At 49.2% G+C, this 21,994-nt stretch overlaps 4 protein-coding genes across 9 annotated transcripts; 1 reads left to right on the forward strand and 3 right to left on the reverse strand.

The window, feature by feature from the left end:
* Positions 1 to 2,918: 2,918 nt before the first annotated feature.
* On the reverse strand, positions 2,919 to 3,993 carry LOC123092810 (uncharacterized). Its single transcript, XM_044514643.1, has 2 exons — positions 3,292 to 3,993; positions 2,919 to 3,187 (listed from the first exon to the last, which is right to left on the reverse strand). Exons 1-2 carry the CDS (start codon positions 3,442 to 3,444, stop codon positions 2,933 to 2,935), a joined length of 408 nt encoding a protein of 135 aa, XP_044370578.1. The 5' UTR covers positions 3,445 to 3,993; the 3' UTR covers positions 2,919 to 2,932.
* A 21-nt stretch (positions 3,994 to 4,014) lies between these two features.
* Positions 4,015 to 8,137, forward strand: LOC123092808 (serine/threonine-protein kinase PBL36). Of its 4 annotated transcripts, none has more exons than XM_044514636.1 (10): positions 4,015 to 5,064; positions 5,168 to 5,256; positions 5,358 to 5,476; positions 5,608 to 5,723; positions 5,803 to 6,558; positions 6,649 to 6,809; positions 6,911 to 6,990; positions 7,107 to 7,260; positions 7,395 to 7,544; positions 7,648 to 8,137. In XM_044514636.1, the coding sequence occupies exons 1-10, from the start codon at positions 4,923 to 4,925 to the stop codon at positions 7,876 to 7,878; spliced, it is 1,998 nt and encodes a 665-aa protein (XP_044370571.1). In that variant the 5' UTR covers positions 4,015 to 4,922; the 3' UTR covers positions 7,879 to 8,137. The 4 variants fall into 4 exon arrangements, with proteins under 4 accessions (XP_044370571.1, XP_044370573.1, XP_044370572.1 ...); XM_044514638.1 differs by having other exon boundaries at positions 5,833 to 6,558; XM_044514637.1 differs by having other exon boundaries at positions 5,171 to 5,256.
* Positions 8,138 to 8,261: 124 nt separating this feature from the next.
* Positions 8,262 to 11,360, reverse strand: LOC123092809 (triadin). Of its 3 annotated transcripts, none has more exons than XM_044514641.1 (3): positions 11,028 to 11,360; positions 9,634 to 9,943; positions 8,262 to 9,543 (listed from the first exon to the last, which is right to left on the reverse strand). In XM_044514641.1, exons 1-3 carry the CDS (start codon positions 11,115 to 11,117, stop codon positions 8,453 to 8,455), a joined length of 1,491 nt encoding a protein of 496 aa, XP_044370576.1. In that variant the 5' UTR covers positions 11,118 to 11,360; the 3' UTR covers positions 8,262 to 8,452. The 3 variants fall into 3 exon arrangements, with proteins under 3 accessions (XP_044370576.1, XP_044370577.1, XP_044370575.1); XM_044514642.1 differs by having other exon boundaries at positions 9,643 to 9,949; XM_044514640.1 differs by having other exon boundaries at positions 9,634 to 9,949.
* Positions 11,361 to 17,316: 5,956 nt separating this feature from the next.
* LOC123092812 (NHP2-like protein 1) lies at positions 17,317 to 19,229 on the reverse strand. Its single transcript, XM_044514644.1, has 5 exons — positions 19,070 to 19,229; positions 18,816 to 18,936; positions 18,622 to 18,725; positions 17,737 to 17,868; positions 17,317 to 17,614 (listed from the first exon to the last, which is right to left on the reverse strand). The coding sequence occupies exons 1-5, from the start codon at positions 19,070 to 19,072 to the stop codon at positions 17,588 to 17,590; spliced, it is 387 nt and encodes a 128-aa protein (XP_044370579.1). The 5' UTR covers positions 19,073 to 19,229; the 3' UTR covers positions 17,317 to 17,587.
* Positions 19,230 to 21,994: the final 2,765 nt, after the last annotated feature.

Raw genomic sequence — 21,994 nt, forward strand, 5'->3', positions numbered from 1 at the left:
GATAAACTAGCATCCTATACTAAGCATTTAGGATTGCAGGTAAGGTATCAACAGGTGTAGCATCAATGTCAGGCTATGCATCAGAATAGGTACAACAGAAAGCAGTAACATGCTACACTACTCTAATGCAAGCAGTATAGAGAAGAATAGGCGATATCTGGTGATCAAGGGGGGGGCTTGCCTGGTTGCTCTGGCAAGAGAGAGGGGTCGTCAACTCCGTAGTCGAACTGGGCAGCAGCAGCGTCGGTCTCGTAGTCTACCGGAGAGAAGAGGGGGAAGAAACAATGAATACCAAGTAAACAGATGCATATCGATGCATGACATGTCAAGAAGCGATGCTAGGCGTGCCCTAACGTGGTATAAGGTGGTACTGGTCAAGGGGGAATCATCCGGGAAAGTATTCCCGGTGTTTCGTGTTTTCGGGCAGAGGAGCCGGAGGGGGAAAGTTGCGGGTTCGATAGGTTAGGGGGGTGTGGTGGACGAACGGACTGCGTATCCGGAATCGTCTCGTCGTTCTGAGCAACTTTCATGTTGAAAATATTTTAATCCGGATTACGGATTAAAAGATATGATTTTTAAAAGATTTTATTAATTTCAGGAATTTAATTAATTATTTAATTAATTTCGAAAATGCTTTTATGACATCAGCATGATGTCATGCTGACATCATCAGTCAACAGGGTTGACCGAGTCAACCCTGACAGGTGGGTCCCGCATGTCATTCTCTAATATCTAATTAACCTAATCAGAGTTAATTAACATTAGTTAATTAGGTTAATTAGTGATTAGGGTTAATTAATCAGAATTAATTAGACTAATTAATTACTTACTTATTTAATTAATTAATTAATTAGTTAATTAGTTTTAATTCATTTTCATTTTATTTTTATTAATTATATTTATTGTTTTATTTATTTTATTATTTATTATTTTATTTTTATTATTATTATTATTATTATTTATTTATTTTTTATTTTTTATTATTATTTTTTTTTGCGTTCTGGGGGCGGGGCCCCGTTTGTCATAGGCACAGAGGCCTTGCGGGTCGGGCGCGGGTGCGGGCACGCGCCCATCAGGGCCACCAGGGGGGCGCCGGCGATAGCAGGGCACGGCGAGCCGGCCGCCGGAGGTGACAGCGGTGAGGCCACGGCGGGGACGGCGCCAGGGCGCGGCAGCAGAGGCGAGGATGCGGGGAGCAAGGGAGAGGGCGAGGCAGAGAGGCCTCAGCGGGGGCGAGGCGCGGTGGTGCACGGGCGGCCGTGGCCGTGGCCAAAACGGCGGCGCGACGGGGCCAGACGGGCAGCACGTGGCGTACGCGCGCGGGACGAGTTCCGGCGCCCAGAGGCGTTGCGCGCGAGCATCGCCGGGCCGTGCGGGAGGCGGAGGGGTCGGGATCGAGCGGGGCCGATCCGGATCGGCGCGAGGGGGAGAAAGGGAATCGGGGGGGAAGGCGGCGTGACCGCGGGTGGCCGGAGCCGGGGCGGAGCCGGCGACGGGGCTTCGGGCGCGGCGTCGTCCGGGAGGGGGAGAGGGGAACGACGGGGGGGAGGGGGGCGAGCTCACAGCGCGGAGTAGGGGTTCGGGCAGTGGGCTCGGGGGAGGTCGGGACGACCGGCGAGGAGGAGGGCGGGGAGGCGTGCGCCGGCGTCGGGGAGGGCGGGGCCCGTCGGGGTCGACGGAGGGGTCTCGGTCGGGGGTCTCCGCCCCCGATCCAGATCGGGCGAGGGCAGGGGAGAGGGGTGGGGGTGCGTGGGGGGGGGGGGGAAAGAGTGGGGCGGCTAGGGTTCGGCCGCGGGGGGGGTGGGGGTGTAAGTGGCCGGGGCGGCTGGGCCGATGGGCCGGCAAAAAGGGGGGGGAGTTGGGCCAGGCCAGGGGCCAGGTGGGGTGGGGAACCGGCTGGGCCAGGGGTTTTCCCCTCCCTCTCCCTTTTTTTTTCTTTCTTTCTTTTATCAATTTTCTTTTCTGTTTTTAGATTATTTAAAATGCCAAAGCATTTTACAAAAATTAGTGCACCCCACCATAATTATGTTAGCTATTTTAGACAACCCCCGAAAATTTTTAGTTTTGGTTTTGAAACTTTTTATCGTTGCTCTTGTTTTGATTTTTTTGTTTTAGAACGGGTTCTGATCTAACGCGAGTTTATCCACAGTAACCAAGGTGACGTGGCAACATTAGTGGGGATTACTGTAGCAAGATTATCCGGGCGTTACAGAGCAAGCAGAGACAGTAGGAGAATTGACAGATTCAGACTTTAGTGATAGTGACTTCAGCATTGATGAGGGATATGATGATCTCTTTGATGAGTACATTGATTTTTGTGTGGATGAAGAGGAACCAGAAGAAGAAGCAGCTGAAAAAGCAGCAGCTGAAGAAGAAGAAGAAGGGCGTAGTTAGGTATGCTGATTATATATTGGCATATAAGTTACCTATGTTGAACTAAAGATGTTGTTGAACTGCTATGTTATCTATGTTATCTATTTTGAGCTGCTGTTGAACTGCTATGTTGCCTATGTTGCAGTGTTGCCAAATATTGTGTTGCTATGTGTGTTGCATTCTGCCCATGTTCTGCCCATGTGCACACATCCAAAAATAGAATGTATCAAGTGCTCACTTTCTGCCAAATACAATGGTCTGAATTTAACTTAACTGAAATTTGCACTGTTAAGTTAAATGAAATTTTCTTGATCTGAATTTTGCTTGCAGTTAAGTTAACTGAATTTTGGCACAATGCACACTTTCACTTCTCTGAAAAACAATTTCATCATCATTTCTTCATGAGGCAAAACAATTTCATCATCATCACCATGTGCACAATTTCAGTGCTCTGAAAAACAATTTCAGTTCATCATTTCTTTATTTGGTCAGTACTACATCAACATTTGTGAACATCTTCCATCAGTACTACATCAACATGTCTCACACTAAAAACACCCTACTTGCTAACAATGACAGCTAGCAGAATGGCAAACAGACCAACATACAGAAGAGCTCCAAAACAAAAAATCTTATCCCTAAATTGCTCTCTTTGCTTCTGCATCTTGACAATTGCTCTCTTTTCTTTCTCATTTCTTTTAGTTTCTGCTTCAAGTACTTTAATCCTGGCCTCCAACTCCATGTTCTTCATGGCTAGATCCTTAATCCTGGCCTCCAACTTCATTGCTCTGCCATCCCTTTCCCCAGCCCACTCCTGAAAAAATGATAAGCAATTCAAGTCAAGAACTCCTGAAAAATGATGAGCCTTGTTGCCACTGCAGCCCACTCCTGAAAAATTCCTGGGATTTTTGTACTTACCTTCTTGCCACCGAAGTCAAGAACTGCAGTGACCCTGGCGCTAGGTTCTCCAGGCCCACCGCCGCCCACGAACCCGTCGGCGTCGACGCCTACTCCATGGGATCGTAAGCCACCGCTCAGCTTCTCGCCGCCGCCGCCACCGGACGCTCTCATTCTCTCGCCGTCGGGATTTGGACAGGGGAAAGGGGAAAATAAGAGAGAGCTAGGGATTTGGACAGGGATAAAGAAGACAAGTACAGCAGGGACCGCGGGCGTGATTTCCAGAAACGTTGAGGGGTTTTCTGCAAAATCGCCGGTCAGACCAGATGTGCCACGCAGCAGCTAGCTAGGCGCCAATTGGCCGTCTCTGATTGGCTGTGGACTAAACCATCACATAGTTTGCAAGTTTGTGGACTAGTTAATCACCTTTTGCAAGTTTGTGGACTAAACCATCACATCCAATGCAAGTTTGTGGGTCTCTAGTGCTCTTGCCTCTTTTTCTCGTGTAGCCATGTGGATTCGGGGACGATTATCCCTCTCCTTTTCCACTCCCATTTTCCTTCCCAGTTTGTGTACAAATCATCGCCAATGGAGCTCCCTCGGTCAATCCATCTTCCCGCTTTTTTTTCCTTTCCTTTACCCCTCCAATCTCCTCCACCGAGAAGTTCCTGTCCCCTGCTCCTCGCCTTTCTCCGCCTCATCATCACAGATCCTGTTGCACACATACTAGTACTCCTACAATACTTTTCTCCCAATTGACCATATCTATCTACCCATCCCATCCCATAGCATTGCATCACCTCCACTTCGCTTCACCTGCGTGCGTGCGTGCCTCGGTCGCCGTCGGCCTACCGGCGGCACAAAGGACAGCAGCCTAGCAAAGCCAGCCCGCTCGCCGCCGCGGACCGCGACGAAGACCGTCTCGGGCCGTTCAACATAACCCCCTCCCCTGCGGCCTGCGCGGCCTCGTGTCTTTCCTGCGGCATTTGTGGTTGGAGTGGTTGGGCGTTGCCCGCCCCCGCCCCCGCCCCCGTCCCGCCTGCCGATGGTGACGGCCGGCGGCGTGTCGCGGCGCCATGAAAGGTGAAATTTTATATACCATCTCCACGGCTGAGGCCTGACAACCCAACCAGATTTTAGGTAGTTACCTCTGTCGCTTGCCGCTCGCTGCCCGCCTCCCCCCTTCGCTCCGCCACATCTTCCGCCCGCTTCAACTCCTAGCGGTAGGATATATTTGCCGCTTCCCTCTGGCTCCTTGCGCTTGTTCTGTGTCTTCATCCTCCTCGCTCCGTTGGTTCATCCCCCTCGCCCCCTTTCGGCTCGAGTTAGATCATCCATCGGCTGTAAAGCGGGTGGCTTGGCTTGGGCGCGCGGGACGGGAGAGTTCTCGGTAACGGGACTCGCTTTCCGGGAGGCCGCCCCTGCGACGACAGCCGCGCCATTTTCTATTCCAGCGGAGGGGGAGGTTCCGGGTCGTAGTGGTGCTGCATTGGCTGCGGTAAGCGGGGTTCGTATCGGCCAACAGTGGAAGTCCACGGCGGTTAGTGGTTGAGCCGCCGGCTGCGTGCTGCGGCGAGTGTTATCTATCCATCGCCATGGCGGACAAGTGTGGTTCCTGGTGATTCTCTCGAGCTGCCACGGCTGGGGGAAGCATGGCGGGGGAGGGCGCCGGGCGGTGCATACTGGTGGGGCTGCACATGGACGCCGTCGGCAAGGAGCTGCTCCAGTGGGCGCTCAACCAGGCGGCCAGGAGCGGCGACCGCGTCGTCGCCGTCCACATTTACCGCAAATCCGGTAGGTACCTCGCCCCCTGTCCCATTCCTATCCATCAAGAACCTTGCTTGCAGTTGCAGCTCGATTCATGGTAGCATTTCCTTGTGTTTGTCTTGAATCGAAGGAGACCTGTGCAAGACGAACGCGCTGACGCTGATCAGGACGCTGGACGACTACCTGGCGGAGTACGAGGCCATCTGCAGCAAGAAAGACGTGCGTAAGCAAGCAAGCAAGCATGACGATGCCTTCACCGCCATTAATGTCGTTGGCGGTTGCGCTCATGTGCTGGTATTGATGGCTTTTTTGTCCGTCAGATCGTCCTCGTGGGGCGGGTGACGCCGGGGAGCTCGATCCAGAAGGTGCTGGTGAAGGAGGCCAAGCTCTGCGCGGCCATGGCGGTGGTGATTGGCACCAACAAGAAGTACTCCTTCGGGTCAGTCAGTGCTGATGCTCACCTCCCAGCAACAGCAGCAATCTTGGCGTGATCCAACTGTTTATCTTCTGCACGATTCGTTAACGCCCGCACCAAAAGTAATCGATTCTTTTTCTGGTGTGCTCGATCAGTGGCTCGACCTGCCTCGCCAAGTACTGCGCCAGGAAGCTCCCGCCGACGACCAGCGTCGTCGCCATCCAGGGCGGCAAGGCCATCTTCGTCAGGGAGGCCGCCCGGCCGCCACTTGGTTAGTAGAGTACTGACTCTGGATGTTAGCTGCGAATTGATTTCGGTTGGTGAGTGGGTGATTGATTGATGGATTAAAGCGTTGGGTGGCTTGGTTCGTCCTCCTCCAGGAGCAGAGCCCAAACCGGTGCTCCGCACGCTGCTGCACCCCAGCGTCGGGATGGAGCCCAAGGTGATCATCCCCAACCCCAACCGGCGGAGCGCGCGGTCCATGGACTTCGACGCCGTGGGCTGCGACCAGTGCGCCGCGCCGCAGCCCAAGAAGCCCTGCGACGACAACGACGCCGCCGATGCCAAGGCCCTCGTCGTCCGCGTGGCGGCGCCCGAGCAGAAGCTCGGCTGGCCTTTGCTCCGGCGCGCGCCACCCGCAGCGCAGGCCAGCAAGGGTGACCACGAGACGACGCGCAAGCAGTCGGTGGTGCACTGGGTGATGAGCCTGCCGCGGCGCTCCTCGCCGTCGGCGTCCCCTGAGCCGGCGCAGGAGGGGCTGGCGGCCGACCTGAAGCGCACGCTCGGCGGCGCGCCGTCCCGGTGCCGGTGGTTCCGGTACGAGGAGCTGTACGACGCCACGAACCACTTCTCCCCCGGCAACCTGGTGGGCAAGGGCGCGCACAGCCGGGTGTACCGGGGCGGCCTGGCGAGCGGGCAGCAGGTGGCGATCAAGCTGTGCAGGGCGTCGGCGGAGGCGTCCAAGGACTTCCTCCGGGAGGTGGACATCATCACCAAGCTGCAGCACGGCCGCATCGTGCCGCTCGTGGGCGTCTGCGTCGAAGGCCCCAACCTCATCTCCGTCTACCGCTACCTCCCCCGAGGCAGCCTCGAGGACAACCTGCACGGTACGGCACCACGTTTGCATAGGACACACTGCTGTATTTTGTGGGCGTGCGTCGGTGGTCTACAACGGCTGTGGACATGTGAATTTGCAGGGAAGAGGTCGAAGCCGGCGCTGCCGTGGGAGAAGAGGTACCGGGCGGCGGTCGGGGTCGCCGAGGCGCTGAGCTACGTGCACTCCGGCTGCTCGCGGCCGGTGATCCACCGCGACGTCAAGTCCTCCAACATCCTCCTCACCGACGACTTCGAGCCCCAGGTAGTACTGCACCCTTAAATTCAGGGATGCAGTTTGTCTGTCTGTTTTTTGTACTGACAGACATGAACTCTGAACTCTGAACTGTGTACCGATGGTGGCAGTTGTCCGATTTCGGGCTCGCGATCTGGGCGCCGTCCAGCCCGTCGTCCCTCACGCACAGCGACGTCGTCGGCACGTTCGGGTACGTCTTCTTCTTGTATCTGTAGATGCATGGAGCACACCGACACGAGTCTCTTTCAGTCTGAAGTACGTAGCGCCGTGTTTGGGTGACGAAGACCAAAATCCTTGTGTGCGCAGGTACCTTGCGCCGGAGTACTTCATGTACGGGAAGGTGACGGACAAGGTGGACGTGTACGCGTTCGGCGTGGTGCTGCTGGAGCTCCTCACCGGGCGGAGGCCCATCACCGGCGACGGCTCACCAAAAGGCCACCACCAAAGTCTCGTCATGTGGGTAAGCCCTCGCAATCCCAGTTAAACCCACACACATAACCACCTCACTGTGTTACGTTATTATCATTGTCATCCTCGTGTAGAGAGAGAGAGAGATTGTGCTGACGCGGTTGTTCCGTTTGACGTACGTGACAGGCGACTCCGATCCTCAACGGCGGCGACATCTCCGACCTGCTGGACCCGAGCCTGGACGTGAAGCACGACGAGGTGGAGGTGAGGCGGATGGCCGTCGCGGCGTCGCTCTGCCTCGGGAGGTCGGCGCGCCTCAGGCCCCCGATATCGCAGGTCCGTCTCTCTCTCTCTCTGAGTAGCAGGCTCTTCTTCAGAAGAAGGGAAAAAAGGCCCTGCAGTTTTTCAAGTGCTAACATTTGCTTGTGTGTGGTGGCAGATACTGAGCATACTACGGGGGGAAGAGGACGCGACGAGCTTGGCGGCCTCAGAGCCGGACTGCGTGGTGGACGACGAGACCTACCCGGCGGCCAACGTGAGGTCGCACCTAGGCCTGGCGCTGCTGGACGTGGAGGACGCCGAGTCCATCTCCAGCACCGAGCACACCAACCTCAGCCCGCTCGAGGAGTACCTCAGAGAACGCTGCAGCCGATCCTCCAGCTTCGATTGACCTTCCTGTTTAACATTTCCTTTTCTTTTTGGATGAGTTTGCTTGTCTTTTGTTTGAGTTACAAACTCGTGTACATAACATAAACAAAGCAGGTGCCACATTTCCGGCACCTAGGGACATGATAGCCGATAGATATGCCACCCACAGAGAAAAAACAAAGTGAAAAATGGAATGAATGCCTTTCAGTGTGCCTGATGCTGTAATTCGGACACAAAGCCACGTCTTCACTAGAGCTATAAGTGTATGGTCTTGTCGAGAAGCTCCTTCTCCAGTTTATTTACATGGTCTGAATGATGTATTCATTCCAGGGGTAACAAGATTTGTCATACAACATTACAATAACCTTAAAACTCAAGGTTCAAGGTTGTCCGTAGATCAGTGGCTTGAAACCAAAAATTAAGTCATAATAGATTAACAACACTACAGAAGGTTGCCAAATCCATCGTCCTGGAAAAGAAAAACTAGGAAACAAAGCTGGAAAACTGCCGTGGGGGAACACTATCTCCCACACCGGCACAGCTATCTCCCAACATCTCTTCTACTTCTCATCTAACCTCAGTCTTCCTACACAAACCTAAAGGGGAACAACATATGGCAACTGATACATATGAAGGTCGGGCAAATGAATAGCCCTTGGTTGCCATGAAAACTCCAGCTCCATGGGCGCCAAACCATCACTTGCCTTGCAGCTGCTATTGCTGGCATCAGGTTTCTTTGCACCGCCGAGCAACCAATCCTGGTCGCCGAGATTCCCGGTCTCCTCAATCTCCAAGGAAGGTGGATTCCAGGTAACAAATAGATCTCGGAACTTCCTCTCTTTCTTCTCTTCCTTCTCAGCCTTGCGGCTCTTCTTACGATCAGACTTGGACTGCTTAGCCTCTGGTACTGTGCCTTTTTCGGTGTTCCTGCCAGAGGAACAAGGCTCTTCTTTCGCCAAGGAGGTGCTTGACTGCTGCTGTTGGACGAGGGGAGTGCCTACAGGCCCCTTTGGTTTGTGCAGGACGGGCTGCTGCTGCCTGTCTGGCTGGTTGGAAGCAGCGACTTTTATTGTTTCCTTTTGCAACACCGGCAAACTCGGTGGAGGAGCATCTCTTCGGAGCACCTTGGATGGCACCAGGGGGTCAACCTTCTGCAACACCTTCACAGGAGGAATGTCAACAACCTTGGCAGGAGGAATGTCAACTCTCTGTGCCGCCTTAGCAGGTGGAGGAACAACTCGTCGTGTCAGCGGCATAGGCAAAGGATCAGCACTTCCCTTCACCTTGGCAGATGAAGGTGTAGCATTAACAGGCACCCGGGGATCTATCTTTTGCATGATCTTTGCTGAGGTAGGGGTATCTATCTTTTGCGTGATCTTCGCCGAGGTTGGGGGATCCACCTTTGGAGCAATATTTGTCATGGAAGGAACTCTTTGCAAGATCGTTGCAGGGGGTTTTACATCCATTTGTTTTGGCACAGATTGAGTATCCCTCTTGATGCTTTGCTGGAGACCGGCAGCTGACTTTACCATAACATCCCTGCAAGGTTGAACTGCATTCTGCTTACTCAACAAGGATGAAGGTGTAGCCATTTGTTGGACAGGTGGTTGCTGAAGAACCCTAGAACCATCCGACATGGCTGACGGAGATTCCTGATCTCTTTTTATCTTAATGCGAAGTACTGTCCCTGCAAAATCATAATTCATGGTCAGCAACTCTTGCAGAGAATGCTTACTAAAACCAACAGAAACCAAAAAATATGATGTGAAAGCCTCACCATTCTTACTTTGACTAGGGCCTGGGAGTACCACCTTTCTTCGCTTACTGCTGTCCTGAGAGCTCTCTGGTGATCCATGAATTGTCTGAATGAAAGAAGGAGCCCCATACTCTTCTGAGAGTCCACTCTTCTCCAACTGCTCAAACTGTTCTTTGGAGGCAGTTTTGGACTCCGGACCAGCTATGTTGGTATCTTCATGCTTTCTCTTCTTATGGCTGCGTTTTGAATGTTTTGTCTCACCACCACCCGGATGGGAAGCTTTCTTGTCATTCCTCCTTTTCTCTTTCTTTTCGGCCCTTTCCCTTTCTTTCTGGAGCTTCAGCCACCAGATTAATTGTCAGTTCTGATTTAGAACAGACGATGGCAATGCAATGCAGCATATTGCAGTATGGTAATGAAGTTTCAAACTTACACAAGCACACATAGAAATAATGCAGCACTAACACAGAAGTGCTACAAGTTACAGTTAGCAATTAATACATGAATCTTCCACAAATAATAATTCAGTACCCTTGATATATACTCCGTATCTTCTTTACACAGTTAGTCATAATCCTTATACAATGCAAGTACATAGAATCAAAGAATTAGAGCACATCAAAATTTGCACAACCATACTACGCAGAAGACACATTCATTGCCAGGCAAAGAACAGTTAAACAAAAAACGACAGCAAATTCCAGAACAGAGACAGCAAAATTCAGACCACGAAGGAAACTTTAGACAAGAATATATGGACAACTCAAATGGCATGTGTCAAGATTGCGAGACTACAAGATAAACAAGATAGCAAAAAGGATAAGGCAAGTAACGGCCAATGGAACCACACAATAGCGACACCACAAAGTGAGCACACTAATTTGTGGGTAATTGGTGCTAGTAACCAAATCCAAGAGAAAGCCCAATGTGCTAACAATTTTAGCAAGCCAGGAAATTATGGATTTCTCATTGCTAAATCTGGAGGAATATGAAATGTTTGCCTTTTCAAGTGAGATCTCCGGAAGGAGTATTTTTCACAGAAAATTTAGTCTCGTAACTAGCAATGCGATTGACAAATCAAGACATCACGGGCGTCAATCTGGGTACAGAATCAATCCTTCAAATACTGTAGGCCTGTAACAATAAAACTGGAAGGCGCATCTGACAGACCATGTTTTGTTTGCATTCAGGTTATTACCAATTTAAGCACGCTTAGCAGGCACGAGATCGGGCCGCGAGGTTAGGTCAGCAGAAACAGGCAATCGATCTAACCGACGCATCGGTGGCAAGGTTAGCCTCCCCTGGCATGCGATTCCCAAATCGCACGCGCACACCCAACAGATCTGATCAGAACCAACAGGCAAGAACACATGATCCGAGGACGTGCGTGTTGTAAATCCGATGGTTCAACAAACCTTAGCGGTCGTCTCCACCACGGGAACGGGGGGCACGGCCACTGGGTTTCGCACGTAGCCCGGCGGCGGGTAGGGGAAGCACCTCGACATGGCGGCCGGTGTGAATCCCGCTGCGCGATGCGCGAACCCTCGGAATCAAGAGAGCGACGGCGAGGCCCGCCCTAATCGACCGCGAACCGAAGGAGATTTCGATTCGCGGGAAGAAATCCGACGGAACGGATTGGGGGCTCTCGGCGGGAGGGATTTGGCTCTTGTGTGGCGGCTAGGGTTTCACGGGGAGGAGAGGGGAAATTTTAGCGGCGGCTACGCGAGATGGGAACGGAAGAAAAGGGTAGCCTCTTCGAGGGTCCGGGGGTTGGGCGGTATATATAGCCGGAGGGGAGGTGCCCGAGTCGTGCGGGGAACTGGCGCGTCCGCCTCGCTTACCAACCAGGCCTCTACACGGAGTCCCTGACGGGCGGGACCGGAAGCCCGCAGGGCCCGATGGCAGCGAGGGGCACGGGTGGAGGGGGGCCGGAGGCGGTGCGTGTGGGGCACGGCAAGCGGCGCGCTCTCATTGGCTAGGCCGCGCGGCGGCCCACCTGCCGGGGAGCGGGCGGGGGTGGCGTGTTCGCGTTGCACACGAAACGTGTTCGCGGGGTGGGCCCCCCGCGGCGCGGAACCGACCTAGAAGGCGGTGATAGCGGGCCGGCACGTGGGGCGCGGCTTTCGCGTGGCTGCCAGCCCAGCGCGAGGCTGTGCGGTGGGAGGCGAGGCGCGTTGCCTTCTCTTTTTTTTTTCCTCCCGCGCGGCTCCGTGACCGTGTCCCCGTCCCGTTCGTTCTGCGGTGCCCAGCGAAAACCCCCCGAGCGCGCGGCGGCGGGGAGTCCCGCTCGCGTAGATCTGAAGATTTCAGATTTCGGATTTTGGATTTTGGATGCCGAGGGAGGGCTGCTGCGATTTGTTTTTTTTTGTGAGGCGGCAGCCCCGATTTGTTTAATCTCGCGCCTGAACAATGATCATAGCAGCATGATAGTGGGGGGGGGGGAATCCCAGGATTGGATCGTAGCAGTACTCCTAACCATGTTCGCAATTCCAGCTCATGTTCTGCCGTGTCGAGTTTTACCGGATTGAATCAACGACCCGAAATTTAACCGTCCAACAAAAACTAACTCAATTCGTTACCGTATATGAATTCCACCGCTTTTCAAAAAATCGCAAAATGCAACCCATTCTTTTGTTAAAATTCACACGAACTATGATCAAAATGGCACTTTTTTGCTGAATTTTGTGAAAATTTTACCCAAATTTTGTCAAATTTACATGAACTATGATCAAATCGACACATTTTCTCTCTTGTAGGCTACCAAAACCTTTCGAACACATGCTACTCGTATCTTAAGCCATAATTATATGTGATAGCATTCTTGAGACGGGCGGGACACAAGGGTCATGGGAATGAGTAAGGTCTGGGGGCGGTGAATTTTCTACTAATGTTGTATTGCGTCTACTTTTATTCTATCGTCTCACTTATGAATAGCTGGCACTTCGGGCTCGAGAGTGACGTGAGCATAAGTATTTTATTTTTCAGTATTTTTTAGTGTCTCGTCGGATGTGATGTGTGAGACCGAAGTTCGATATGCACAAGCATGGGTGGATGGACGAGTGGAATAGACAACCTTAGTTTGACAAATGGCCAATTGTAGTAATCTAAACCCTAGTAATGAAAACCTCATTTTTTCCTTGTTTGGGTTAGAAAAAGGGGTCGATGGCTCTTTTTCAAGTAAAACAAGATATTCAAGATAGTACGCTTTTATAAAAAAGCATGATTTCTGAAGAAAATAGTATATCTTAATAGAGATACAACCGAGCTTTCAGCACTAGAAAGCCAGATAAGCATATTTTGCAAACGCTAGGTCAGATAGAAAGCGCGTAAACATGCGGGTCATATAGAATTGTCTTTAATCAAACTTAGCCCATCTCTAACAAATCCATGTAGTATATTCCCTCGTCTTATCCATGTCCTCCGAAAAACTATTTTAGAGGATTAAACTCTGGATTTCAATAACGATCTAATGATCGATCGTGGGCTGGAATGAACGAAAGGTTCGCGATGAGGAATTCCCCTGCTCGAACATTTTCGTTCGATACGACCCCCGCCCCAGCGTACCGTGTGCGCAAAACCCACGTCAGCTAGGCCCTCTACTAGGCCTCCTGCCCAACACGATTCCCTTTGCACATAGAATAAAAAAGTGAAAATTGTCCAATATACAAAAACAAAAAAAATCACACTGGCACATGTAGTAAGTGTTACCATGGAGTGTATAAAAAATTAATCGTCATCTTATATACAAAAACTTGCCGATATCTAGCACATTAAAAAAATCATGCATGGCAAAATTGCCACGAAAATATAGAGGAATAAAAATTGTAGAAAATTTTCCATGATGTAGGTCATAACAAAAAAATACAACATGTGTGGTAAGAAACTTCATATTTAAAATTGAGCTATCATGCTTTAGGTCAATAGATATTAGATTAAAAAACAAAGGGTCTCCCTAGGGATTGCACATCTAAGTGACTAAATCAAGCATACAAAGGAAAAAAAATACCCACACAAATCTCGCGTAAAATCAATGACATGGGACTTGGATGTGCAATACGTATGGCACATCTAGATGTGCTTTAGCAAAACTGACAAAGGAAATAAAAAAAACGTAAGTTAGCCATAATAGTGGGTGTATGTTTGACCATAAGTTTGCCTTATGTAAATGGCATGCATGAGAAACAAAATTTGACATACCTTAAAACATGAAAAGAAAACTTAACATTGAACTTAAATTGTCATTGTTTTATAAAGATGATGGCCAAAATTTGAATTTTATTATGAAAATAGTCTCATGAAACAAATTTGCCATGTGGATATTCAAAAAATAAATTTGCCATGGTGTCAAAAAATGAATTTGCAATGGTTTCTGCAACAAATTTGGCACGCTCTGAAAATATAATTGACCATGGTCCAAAATATGAATTTTCTATGGTACCAAAAATGAACTTGCCATGGCCAAATATATAAGTTTTCCATGATAGAGAACAAAAACAATTTGTTATGGTCTAATTTTTTTTTACCATAGATTGTTCGATACAATTTTCATGGATTGTTAGAAACATGATAGAGGAAATTTTACCATGCATTGTTCGATAAATTTGTCGTGCTTCAAAAAGAAAATTACAAAATGGTTAAAAAGCTTAATTTGCCGTTGTTCATATAGTATATTTGCCATCAACTATAAAGTAAATTTGCCATGGTGCAAAGGAAAAAATGGCTATGGTACAAAAAATCATGACAAATTTGATTGTCGTGGTACACAAGTTTGCCGTTATAACTCCAAAATTGGGGTCCACTAATTTAGAAAATGTGAGTTTCCATGTGGCCACAAATTTCAAAATTGCCATATGTGTGGAACAAAAATTTGTATAGTTACCATTTGAGCATTAACATGTTTTCTAAAATTTGCCATGCTTTGAGATTGCCATGTGATTACAAGAAAGATTTTTTTTTTAACTTTGCCATGAGTGGGGAGGGGAAAAAAATCCTAGAGTTGTCATGTGATAGTTATTTTTTTCTAAAATTGCCGTGTTTTGAAAAAAAAAAGGATGTTTCGAAATTGTCATGTGACCATAAGAAACAATTCTCAAAATTTTGCCATTTGTGGAGAGCAAAATATCCTATAGTTGCCTCGCAAGCGCTAAAATTTCCTACATTTGTCACGTACTCTTAGCAACAATTCCTAGAATTGTCATGTCTTACACACCAAAAAAGCGAAAAAATGCCATCTAAAACATGTTTTTTTTGCCGTGTGAAACATTACCAGAATGTGTAAAATTTGCCATGTGACATGTTTTCGAATTTCATAAACTTCCCCATGTGGACATTACAGAAACCTATGAACTTCCCATGTACCTAACACAGAATTTTGCGATGTCATGTATAAGATTTGCCATGCCATGGCATGTAGAAAAATCCATAGAGAATTTGCCGTGAGAACAGGAATGTTTAGTCGCAATCACAAAAGGAATTTGCCATGTAGAAAAATCCATAGAGAATTTGCCATGAGAACAAGAATATTTAGTTGCCATCATAAAAGGAATTTGCCATGGCAAAATGTTGAGACGAATAAAAAATTGAGACACACAAAGAAATGCCTGATGCATCGCAAATGAACAAAGCTATTTTTTCCCTAAAAAATCATGGCAATTTCGTGATAAAAAATGGAGACATGACAAATGCTATAAATCATTGATGGCAAATTCAAAACTAAGTGTAATGTTCACATCATATGAAAAATGAGTGGGCAACTCATACACATGCATGATGGCAAAATGAACCAAGCAGTAGATCATAGCTAAAATCATCATTGATGGCAATTTCAGAACTAAGCGTGATGTTCACATCATATGGAAAATGAGTGGGCAGCTCATACATATGCATGATGGCAAAATGAACAAAGAAGTAGACAATAGCTAAAATCATATAAATTTACCACACAAATCGTATAAAGAATACAAACATTTTCAAAACGTACTAGCATACTTTATAGAGCACAATTCCTTGTCATGTAGTCGGTCCATTCACTCTACACAAATTAGCGCAAATAATCGGTGAGCAAGGCAAGAGGAAGCCGACCACGTTGTTCTGTAGGCTGGGTTGCTCATCTCCGGCCTCAGAAAAGAAAAACACACACACACACACACCATGTATGGATGAGGGTAGGCCTCACACCGACGAACTCACTGATGATGCTCAATCAACGTGCACACCACACAACGGTGTCTTGTGCTCCTTCGTGAGGAAGGAAAGCACATCAGGGAGAGGGAAGAAGAGCAAATCGTCGAAACCGGACCAAGGCGGGTGCGGGGCAGCCACATGGAGAGGAGAAGAAAGGCGAGAGTGGGGGAGAGGACCTTGACGTCAACTCCATGGCGTAGGGGGTGTCAGGGGAGCACGGACCAGGCGAGCCCTCTCCTGAGATGGAACAAGTCTTCCCTGCCAGGGAAGGCGGGGCGCTAACATCTAGTCCTAGAGGCTGTTTCTGGCCAGGGCATCGAGGCCGACATTCTCAATGTAGTCGAGGTGGACAACTAAGTTGGAGGTGGGGGGTTAGGCGGCTGGGGGAGAAGGAAGGAGGGGGTCAATCATCCTAGCATCGAAAGTACTTCTCGTCATCTAGGCAAGAACGAAAACAATTCAGGGATACAAATCTATTTTTTTGGAAATATAGGGGCCTCTTGGATTGAAGGATTTTCAAAGGAATATTGGAGGGTTCCAATCCATTGAATTCTTTCCTAAGGTAGGCCTTTGGATCAAAGGAACAACACCTCCAAAATTCCCTATGGATTGCATTCCTACCCCTCAATCATATAGGAATTTCAACATCCACTATAACCTCTTTTTTTTTACACCGATTCGTGTAGGATCGAGGCACTTTCCTGTGTTCCATCCAAATGACCATTCTTACAGTTTTCCTCTGTTTTGCACCTACAATCCCGTCAAACTCTTGTGTTTTGTAATCATGTGATCCAAAGAAGCCCTAGAAGGTTTTGGGGCTCTGCTAGATGAGCTTAGGCCTCCTTGGTTCATAGGATAAAAGGTTTTGGGGCTCTGCTAGGTGAGCTTAGGCCTCCTTGGTTCATAGGATAGAAGGTTTTGGGGCTCTGCTACATGAGCTTAGGCCTTCTTGGATCATAGGATAGAAAAGTCATACAAAATGAGGTGACATGTATCTGAAATCCTATGAATAGGAATAGAAAAGATGATGCCCTTCACATCATAGAATTTTTTTCACCGAGTCTAGGCTAATGTTTATTAGCCTATAGAAAGAATTCTCCATATGGATAGGATTCTATTCCTACAAACCAAAGGAATTTTCTCTATACACCTCATATCCTATGAGATTCCTATAAAATTCCTACAAACCAAATTTAATTCCTACACTCCCCATTTATTATAGCTTCTAGGGGATGCCCTCATAAGCATGGGGTCTGCTTCATGCCTCTGAAATCGAACGGCAATCCGTAACCATCGGCCATGGGACGTCATTACAGCCATAACTCGTAATACAGACCAACAGAAGTTGGCTAACTAAACCGCTGATCATATTATGAGAGCAAACCAATACGGTAGGAACCACCGAGAGAATCCAAATAAGTTGACACAGACGGCAATAGCAATGCTGGAGATTATAGCAGATAGACTGAGCAGAACAAGCACAAAGATAATCCACCACATGAGCAATCGCACACAAGCAGCTAGTTCCCAATTCTCAAACTCATAAAACCATTACCCGTTACAACATTTGTTGAGTCTAGGGAGAAATTCAACTGCCATGACACATGTGTCTTATGGATTACACAAGTCACAAATATAAGATGACGACATAATGGCAGCACGATTTAACATAACAGTCTTGCAAAATATAGCTGAAAAAACACAAAGACCTAGTAGACAAGACACCATCACCAGTCCAAGCCTCTGAAGAACTGTGTCGCAGAGGCCCATCACACTGAAAGGTCTTGATAAATCATATGAGAAGCTTCTCGATAGCATCCTGTGATTCACAAAATTTAAAACAGGGTTAATTTTAGGAGAAAGGGTACACACTAGGGTAAAACAATCAGGCAGTTTTATAGAAAATCAGCAGATATCAGAAGATATGGCAGAAGGGATCACCTTAAGACTCTGAATTGGCTGTTTCAGCTGGCTTCCCTCGTTGCTGGTCACTGAACAAGCAATGACCGGCCTAGTCACTCCACAAGCACGCCCAAGGGCTTGCTTTGAAGGGACAAAGACATATGGCACATTCTGCATCATACAACAGATGAGCTCAATAAGTTTACTTTCATCCATTGTCACAAACACAAATAAACATTATTCATTCATGTGCAAAAACAAAAGAAAGATGCAAAAGATTAAGTAGCAAACGGTTAAATCATGGGATGAAACATATACAACACATAAATGTCAAGATTAATGCACAACAGAGAATCAGCTCCACTGCAATGAGATTTGCAAGGCTGAGTATCAAACTATCAACAGGTACACTGAACTCTGCCTAAACGGCTGATGAAGTACCAATGTAACAGGATGCAACAAGCCACTAAAGAAACAAAATTGAAGTACCGCTGTTAAAAGACACGATTTTTTTCACATAAAGCCTTAGAGTTCTTCCAGTAGCTATGTGCTGATACAAACAGTTTTAAGAGCAGGTCCACATACACAGTTCTTAAAACTGCTCGCATGAGCAAACCTCTTGTCAGAGTAGGCATACCCAAACTTCCAATCATAGCAGACTGGTAACCATACAGTATACAGTATTACGAGCACATCATATATTCTGATAACCATCAACACAGCACAGTATTACTCCCTCTGTTCCAAAATAGATGACTACTTTGTACTAACTTTAGTACAAAGTAGTCATCTATTTTGGAACAGAGGGAGTAGGAGCTTTATTAAACTAAAAAAAGCTTACACGGTCTCGCTATAACCACATCACGCAAGCTACAGCATACAAATTTAGAGCAATAAGATGCAGCATAAGGACAGAATTTATACCTTGTCCTCCGCGAGCAACGGGAGGTGGAGGAGGATTTCGAGCGGCTCCGTGTCAGCTGCCATCACCACGAACTCCGATATTCCCCTGTTGAGAGTCTTGGTCGCTGGGGAAAACAAAAAAAAAGCACAAATTCAGATCACGGGTATTGAAATCAACAGAAAACAACCAAAGCGCACTGCCAGGGATTGGTCACCTTCGTTGGCGCCCTTCTTGAGCTGCTTGTAGTTGGCGGCCTGCTGGACGAGGTCGAGGATCGTTATCGTCAGCTGCGAGTCCGCCAGCGGGTAGGCCTTGGGGTTGACCGTCTCCTGACTCTGCAAAGCACCCCCAAAGAAACAACAGCCGGCGGTTAGCTCGCGCGCGGCGGGGCTCGGCTCGATCCGCGACGGCGGAACGGGCGGAGACGAGGTACGGAATCGGGAGAAGGAGGAGGAGAGGGTTCCATACCATTTTCCCGACGGGTTGGTCGGCTTGGAGGCGCGGGAGGAGGGGGAGGAGGAGGCGGCCGCCGCGGGTGGGGGAGCTTGGCGCTAGGGCTTTCGGGGGCGGGTGAATGGAGCTAGGGTTTATCGCGGGCCTGGGGTGGCCTCATATAGCCCGTGGGGCGGGTGGTTTCGACGGCTGCGATTGTCTTCGTGATTCTTCCTTTCCCCTTTTGTGTGTTTTGGTCTTCGCTCCTTTTCCTTGGCTGCCAAGGGCCGTCAATGAACGTCCAGCCCTTTGTTGCGCCGCCATCGTGGCTGATATTTTGAGTCCGTTCGGCTTTTGTTTTTCTCTGGCTACGCGAGGAATCTTCTTTTTTCTTTTGTTTTTCTTAGAAAAAAGAACGGTAATGATAACTCCGAACGAACGCATGGCAACCCGAACAGGTTTAGATGGCAAATTTAGTTTGCGTGAGATTAGAAAAACATTGGCAATTTTCAGATAAAAAAAGGACGAAATTGCCATCCCCTATCAACTAAAGTTGCCATGTAAAAGCGTTCGGGACGAAATGCTCAAAATCTGAACGTTCAGGAGTTATTGGATTCCAAAAAGAAAGCGAGAGTGCATCTTCTTATCAACTACTAGTAAATGTGCCCGTGCGAGCAACTCCAACGCGCCGACCCAAACGGGGCCATTTTGTCCGTTTGGGTCGACCGTCCGCTCGGCTTCCACCCTATTTTATTTTTGGGTCGGCCGTGCGCCCAATGCAAGCGAACCATTTCATGTCCGCGTACAAATTTTAAGAGGGCAGCGGTCATGCCGTCGCCTGAAGTTCATGTTGGCATCATGCCAGCGACCGACATACAATGCCAGCCTCCAAAAAGACTATCACACAGTACTTGTTGACGCACTTACCAGCAGCCGGCACACATGTCAGCACAGAAAAAGGGACGGGAGTTCGGCCACGCCATCTCGTCCGTGGTCATGTCAGCACACTTGCCGACATACAAAAAAGGCTGACGCATGTCGTCATAGATCACTCATCGTCGAACTTGAGTATGTCGGCTTGCATCTTCTCGAACCACAGTCTCTTCCTCTGCGACACGTTGTTGAGGTCCACCTTCATGATCTTCACCCCGTCATCATGCTAGCAAGCGCCACTTCTTTCACCTTGGTCTTAGCACTGGCGGCATCGATCGCTAGCATCTTGGCTTGCTTCTCCGCCTCCATCTCAAGCCTCCTCGTTTGCTTCTCCGCCTCCATCTCAAGCCTCCTCCTTTTGATCTCCATGAAGGAGTTCATTTTTTGTTCCTTGCCTTGTCGACGCTTCTCCTCCTTGAGTCCTTCTTGGTCATCATTCCCTCCACGGTTGCGATCAAGGCGATGGACGCCGCATCACGCTTGTCCTCCTTTGAGTCGGTCTTCCCCCGCGGCGGTGGCTTCTCGCCCTACCTAACCTCCTCCACGGCTTTTACCCCCACGCGCCATGAGGGTGGCATATTGCACCTTGAACTTCTCCCCGTTGATGACCCTCCAACGATGGGAGAGGTTGAAGGACTTCCCTTCACGTTGGACCCCAAATGCCTCCAAAGCTTGGAATGCCTACAAATGAATAGCATGCAAGCATATGGGCAAGTAGATATGCAAATGGACATGAAAACAAAGAGGGACGCATGCATACCATGTCTTGCATGCTGATGCCGCTCACGGGGCGTGCCTTGATACTCTCGATAGTGGCACAAAACTTGTTGCACTCTTGTTGGATCACCCTCCATCGCTTCGAAATGGACACCCATCTGCGCGCGCTATGCGTTTGGTACGGCGCAAACTTCTTGTGTTCATGGAACTCACGGTGGACACGAATCCAAAAGGTTGATGCCTTTTGTTCGGCGTCGACCTTGGGGTCTTGCACAATGTTCCTCCAACACTCACAAAGGAGCTTGTCCTCGGTCGCCGTGTATGCCTTCGTCCGTTTTCTCTTGCGCTTCAGCTTCACCCCGGCAGCTTGGTTGGCGAGCTCATCCTCGAACAAAGGCTCCCGTCGATGTCCAACTCATCCTCTTCCTCGAGGTTCTAGTCCTCCGGAAACTCGTGGTCGAGCGGGAAGCCGTCCAGGTCCAGGCCGACCTGATCTTGCATGAAGGTGTCGTGTATGCCAGCTTGATCATAGGCCGTCGGCGTGAACGGCCCTTGGCCGTCCTGGCTTTGGGTCTCATCGGGATCGTAGCCAGTCACAGGGGCACCGCCAGCGACGCTAGCGGCTGCCGCACCACCCTCAAACATAATGCTCTGCATGAAACGGTTCGTCGTGTCGTCGTCGCCGGCCGCCATCATTGTGTCGAACAGGGTGTGCGCATCAGGGAGCATGCTGGCTGGCATCTCATGCGCGCGTTTCCTGGCCCCTCCAGATGACGAGGCACCGGCCACCAGCGTGGAGTTGAGGTCGATGGGAGTGGGCGTGGAATGCGCCACCATAGTCACCTCTGGCGAGCATTCCACCGAGAGTCGGGAGGCTTGCGGGTAGACGTGGAAGCCGGGAACCGGGCGCGTCACCGATGCGCGGGGCAACTCTGGTAGCACCATCCGAGGAAACACGGACGAGCCCATGCTGGCCAGGGTTTAACCCTAGGTAGAGTAGGTGAAAGGATCGAGAAGAGGGGTCTAGAGGGGGGATTAGACCCTTAACAAGCAAAAGTGGCAGTTTTTAATTTCTTCGAGTTAAGGTTGAGTTTAGCACATGTTAAAGCACTCACAATACATTTCAAGCAAGCATGACAAGAGTATATGCAACGGAAAGAGTAAAGCATGCAAGTTGCAAGAAAGTAAAGGGATGGGATTGGAGTTTGCAAACGTAATGGAGACGCGGAGAATTTTTGGCGTGGTTCTGATAGGTGGTGCTATCGTACATCCACGTTGATGGAGACTTCAACCTACAAAGGGTAATGGTTG

The sequence above is a fragment of the Triticum aestivum genome, chromosome 4B (assembly GCF_018294505.1).
Source record: "Triticum aestivum cultivar Chinese Spring chromosome 4B, IWGSC CS RefSeq v2.1, whole genome shotgun sequence".
In the NCBI taxonomy this organism is placed as follows: domain Eukaryota; kingdom Viridiplantae; phylum Streptophyta; class Magnoliopsida; order Poales; family Poaceae; genus Triticum; species Triticum aestivum.

Bases quoted from the DNA above. Each gene is read 5' to 3' on its own strand.
- LOC123092809 (XM_044514640.1), bottom strand. From the start codon at position 11,117: ATGTCGAGGTGCTTCCCCTACCCGCCGCCGGGCTACGTGCGAAACCCA. The intron at 9,950-11,027 runs GTTTGTTGAACC...TGGTGGCTGAAG, and splicing joins TGGTGGAGACGACCGCTAAG to CTCCAGAAAGAAAGGGAAAG. The intron at 9,544-9,633 runs GTGAGGCTTTCA...ATGATTTTGCAG, and splicing joins CCCTAGTCAAAGTAAGAATG to GGACAGTACTTCGCATTAAG.
- LOC123092808 (XM_044514636.1), top strand. From the start codon at position 4,923: ATGGCGGGGGAGGGCGCCGGGCGGTGCATACTGGTGGGGCTGCACATG. The intron at 5,477-5,607 runs GTCAGTCAGTGC...GTGCTCGATCAG, and splicing joins AACAAGAAGTACTCCTTCGG to TGGCTCGACCTGCCTCGCCA. The intron at 7,261-7,394 runs GTAAGCCCTCGC...CGTACGTGACAG, and splicing joins ACCAAAGTCTCGTCATGTGG to GCGACTCCGATCCTCAACGG.
- LOC123092812 (XM_044514644.1), bottom strand. The intron at 18,726-18,815 runs GTGACCAATCCC...TGTTTTCCCCAG, and splicing joins CAAGAAGGGCGCCAACGAAG to CGACCAAGACTCTCAACAGG. The intron at 17,869-18,621 runs GTATAAATTCTG...TGTATGATGCAG, and splicing joins CGTTGCTCGCGGAGGACAAG to AATGTGCCATATGTCTTTGT.
- LOC123092810 (XM_044514643.1), bottom strand. From the start codon at position 3,444: ATGAGAGCGTCCGGTGGCGGCGGCGGCGAGAAGCTGAGCGGTGGCTTA. The intron at 3,188-3,291 runs GTAAGTACAAAA...TCATTTTTTCAG, and splicing joins TTGACTTCGGTGGCAAGAAG to GAGTGGGCTGGGGAAAGGGA.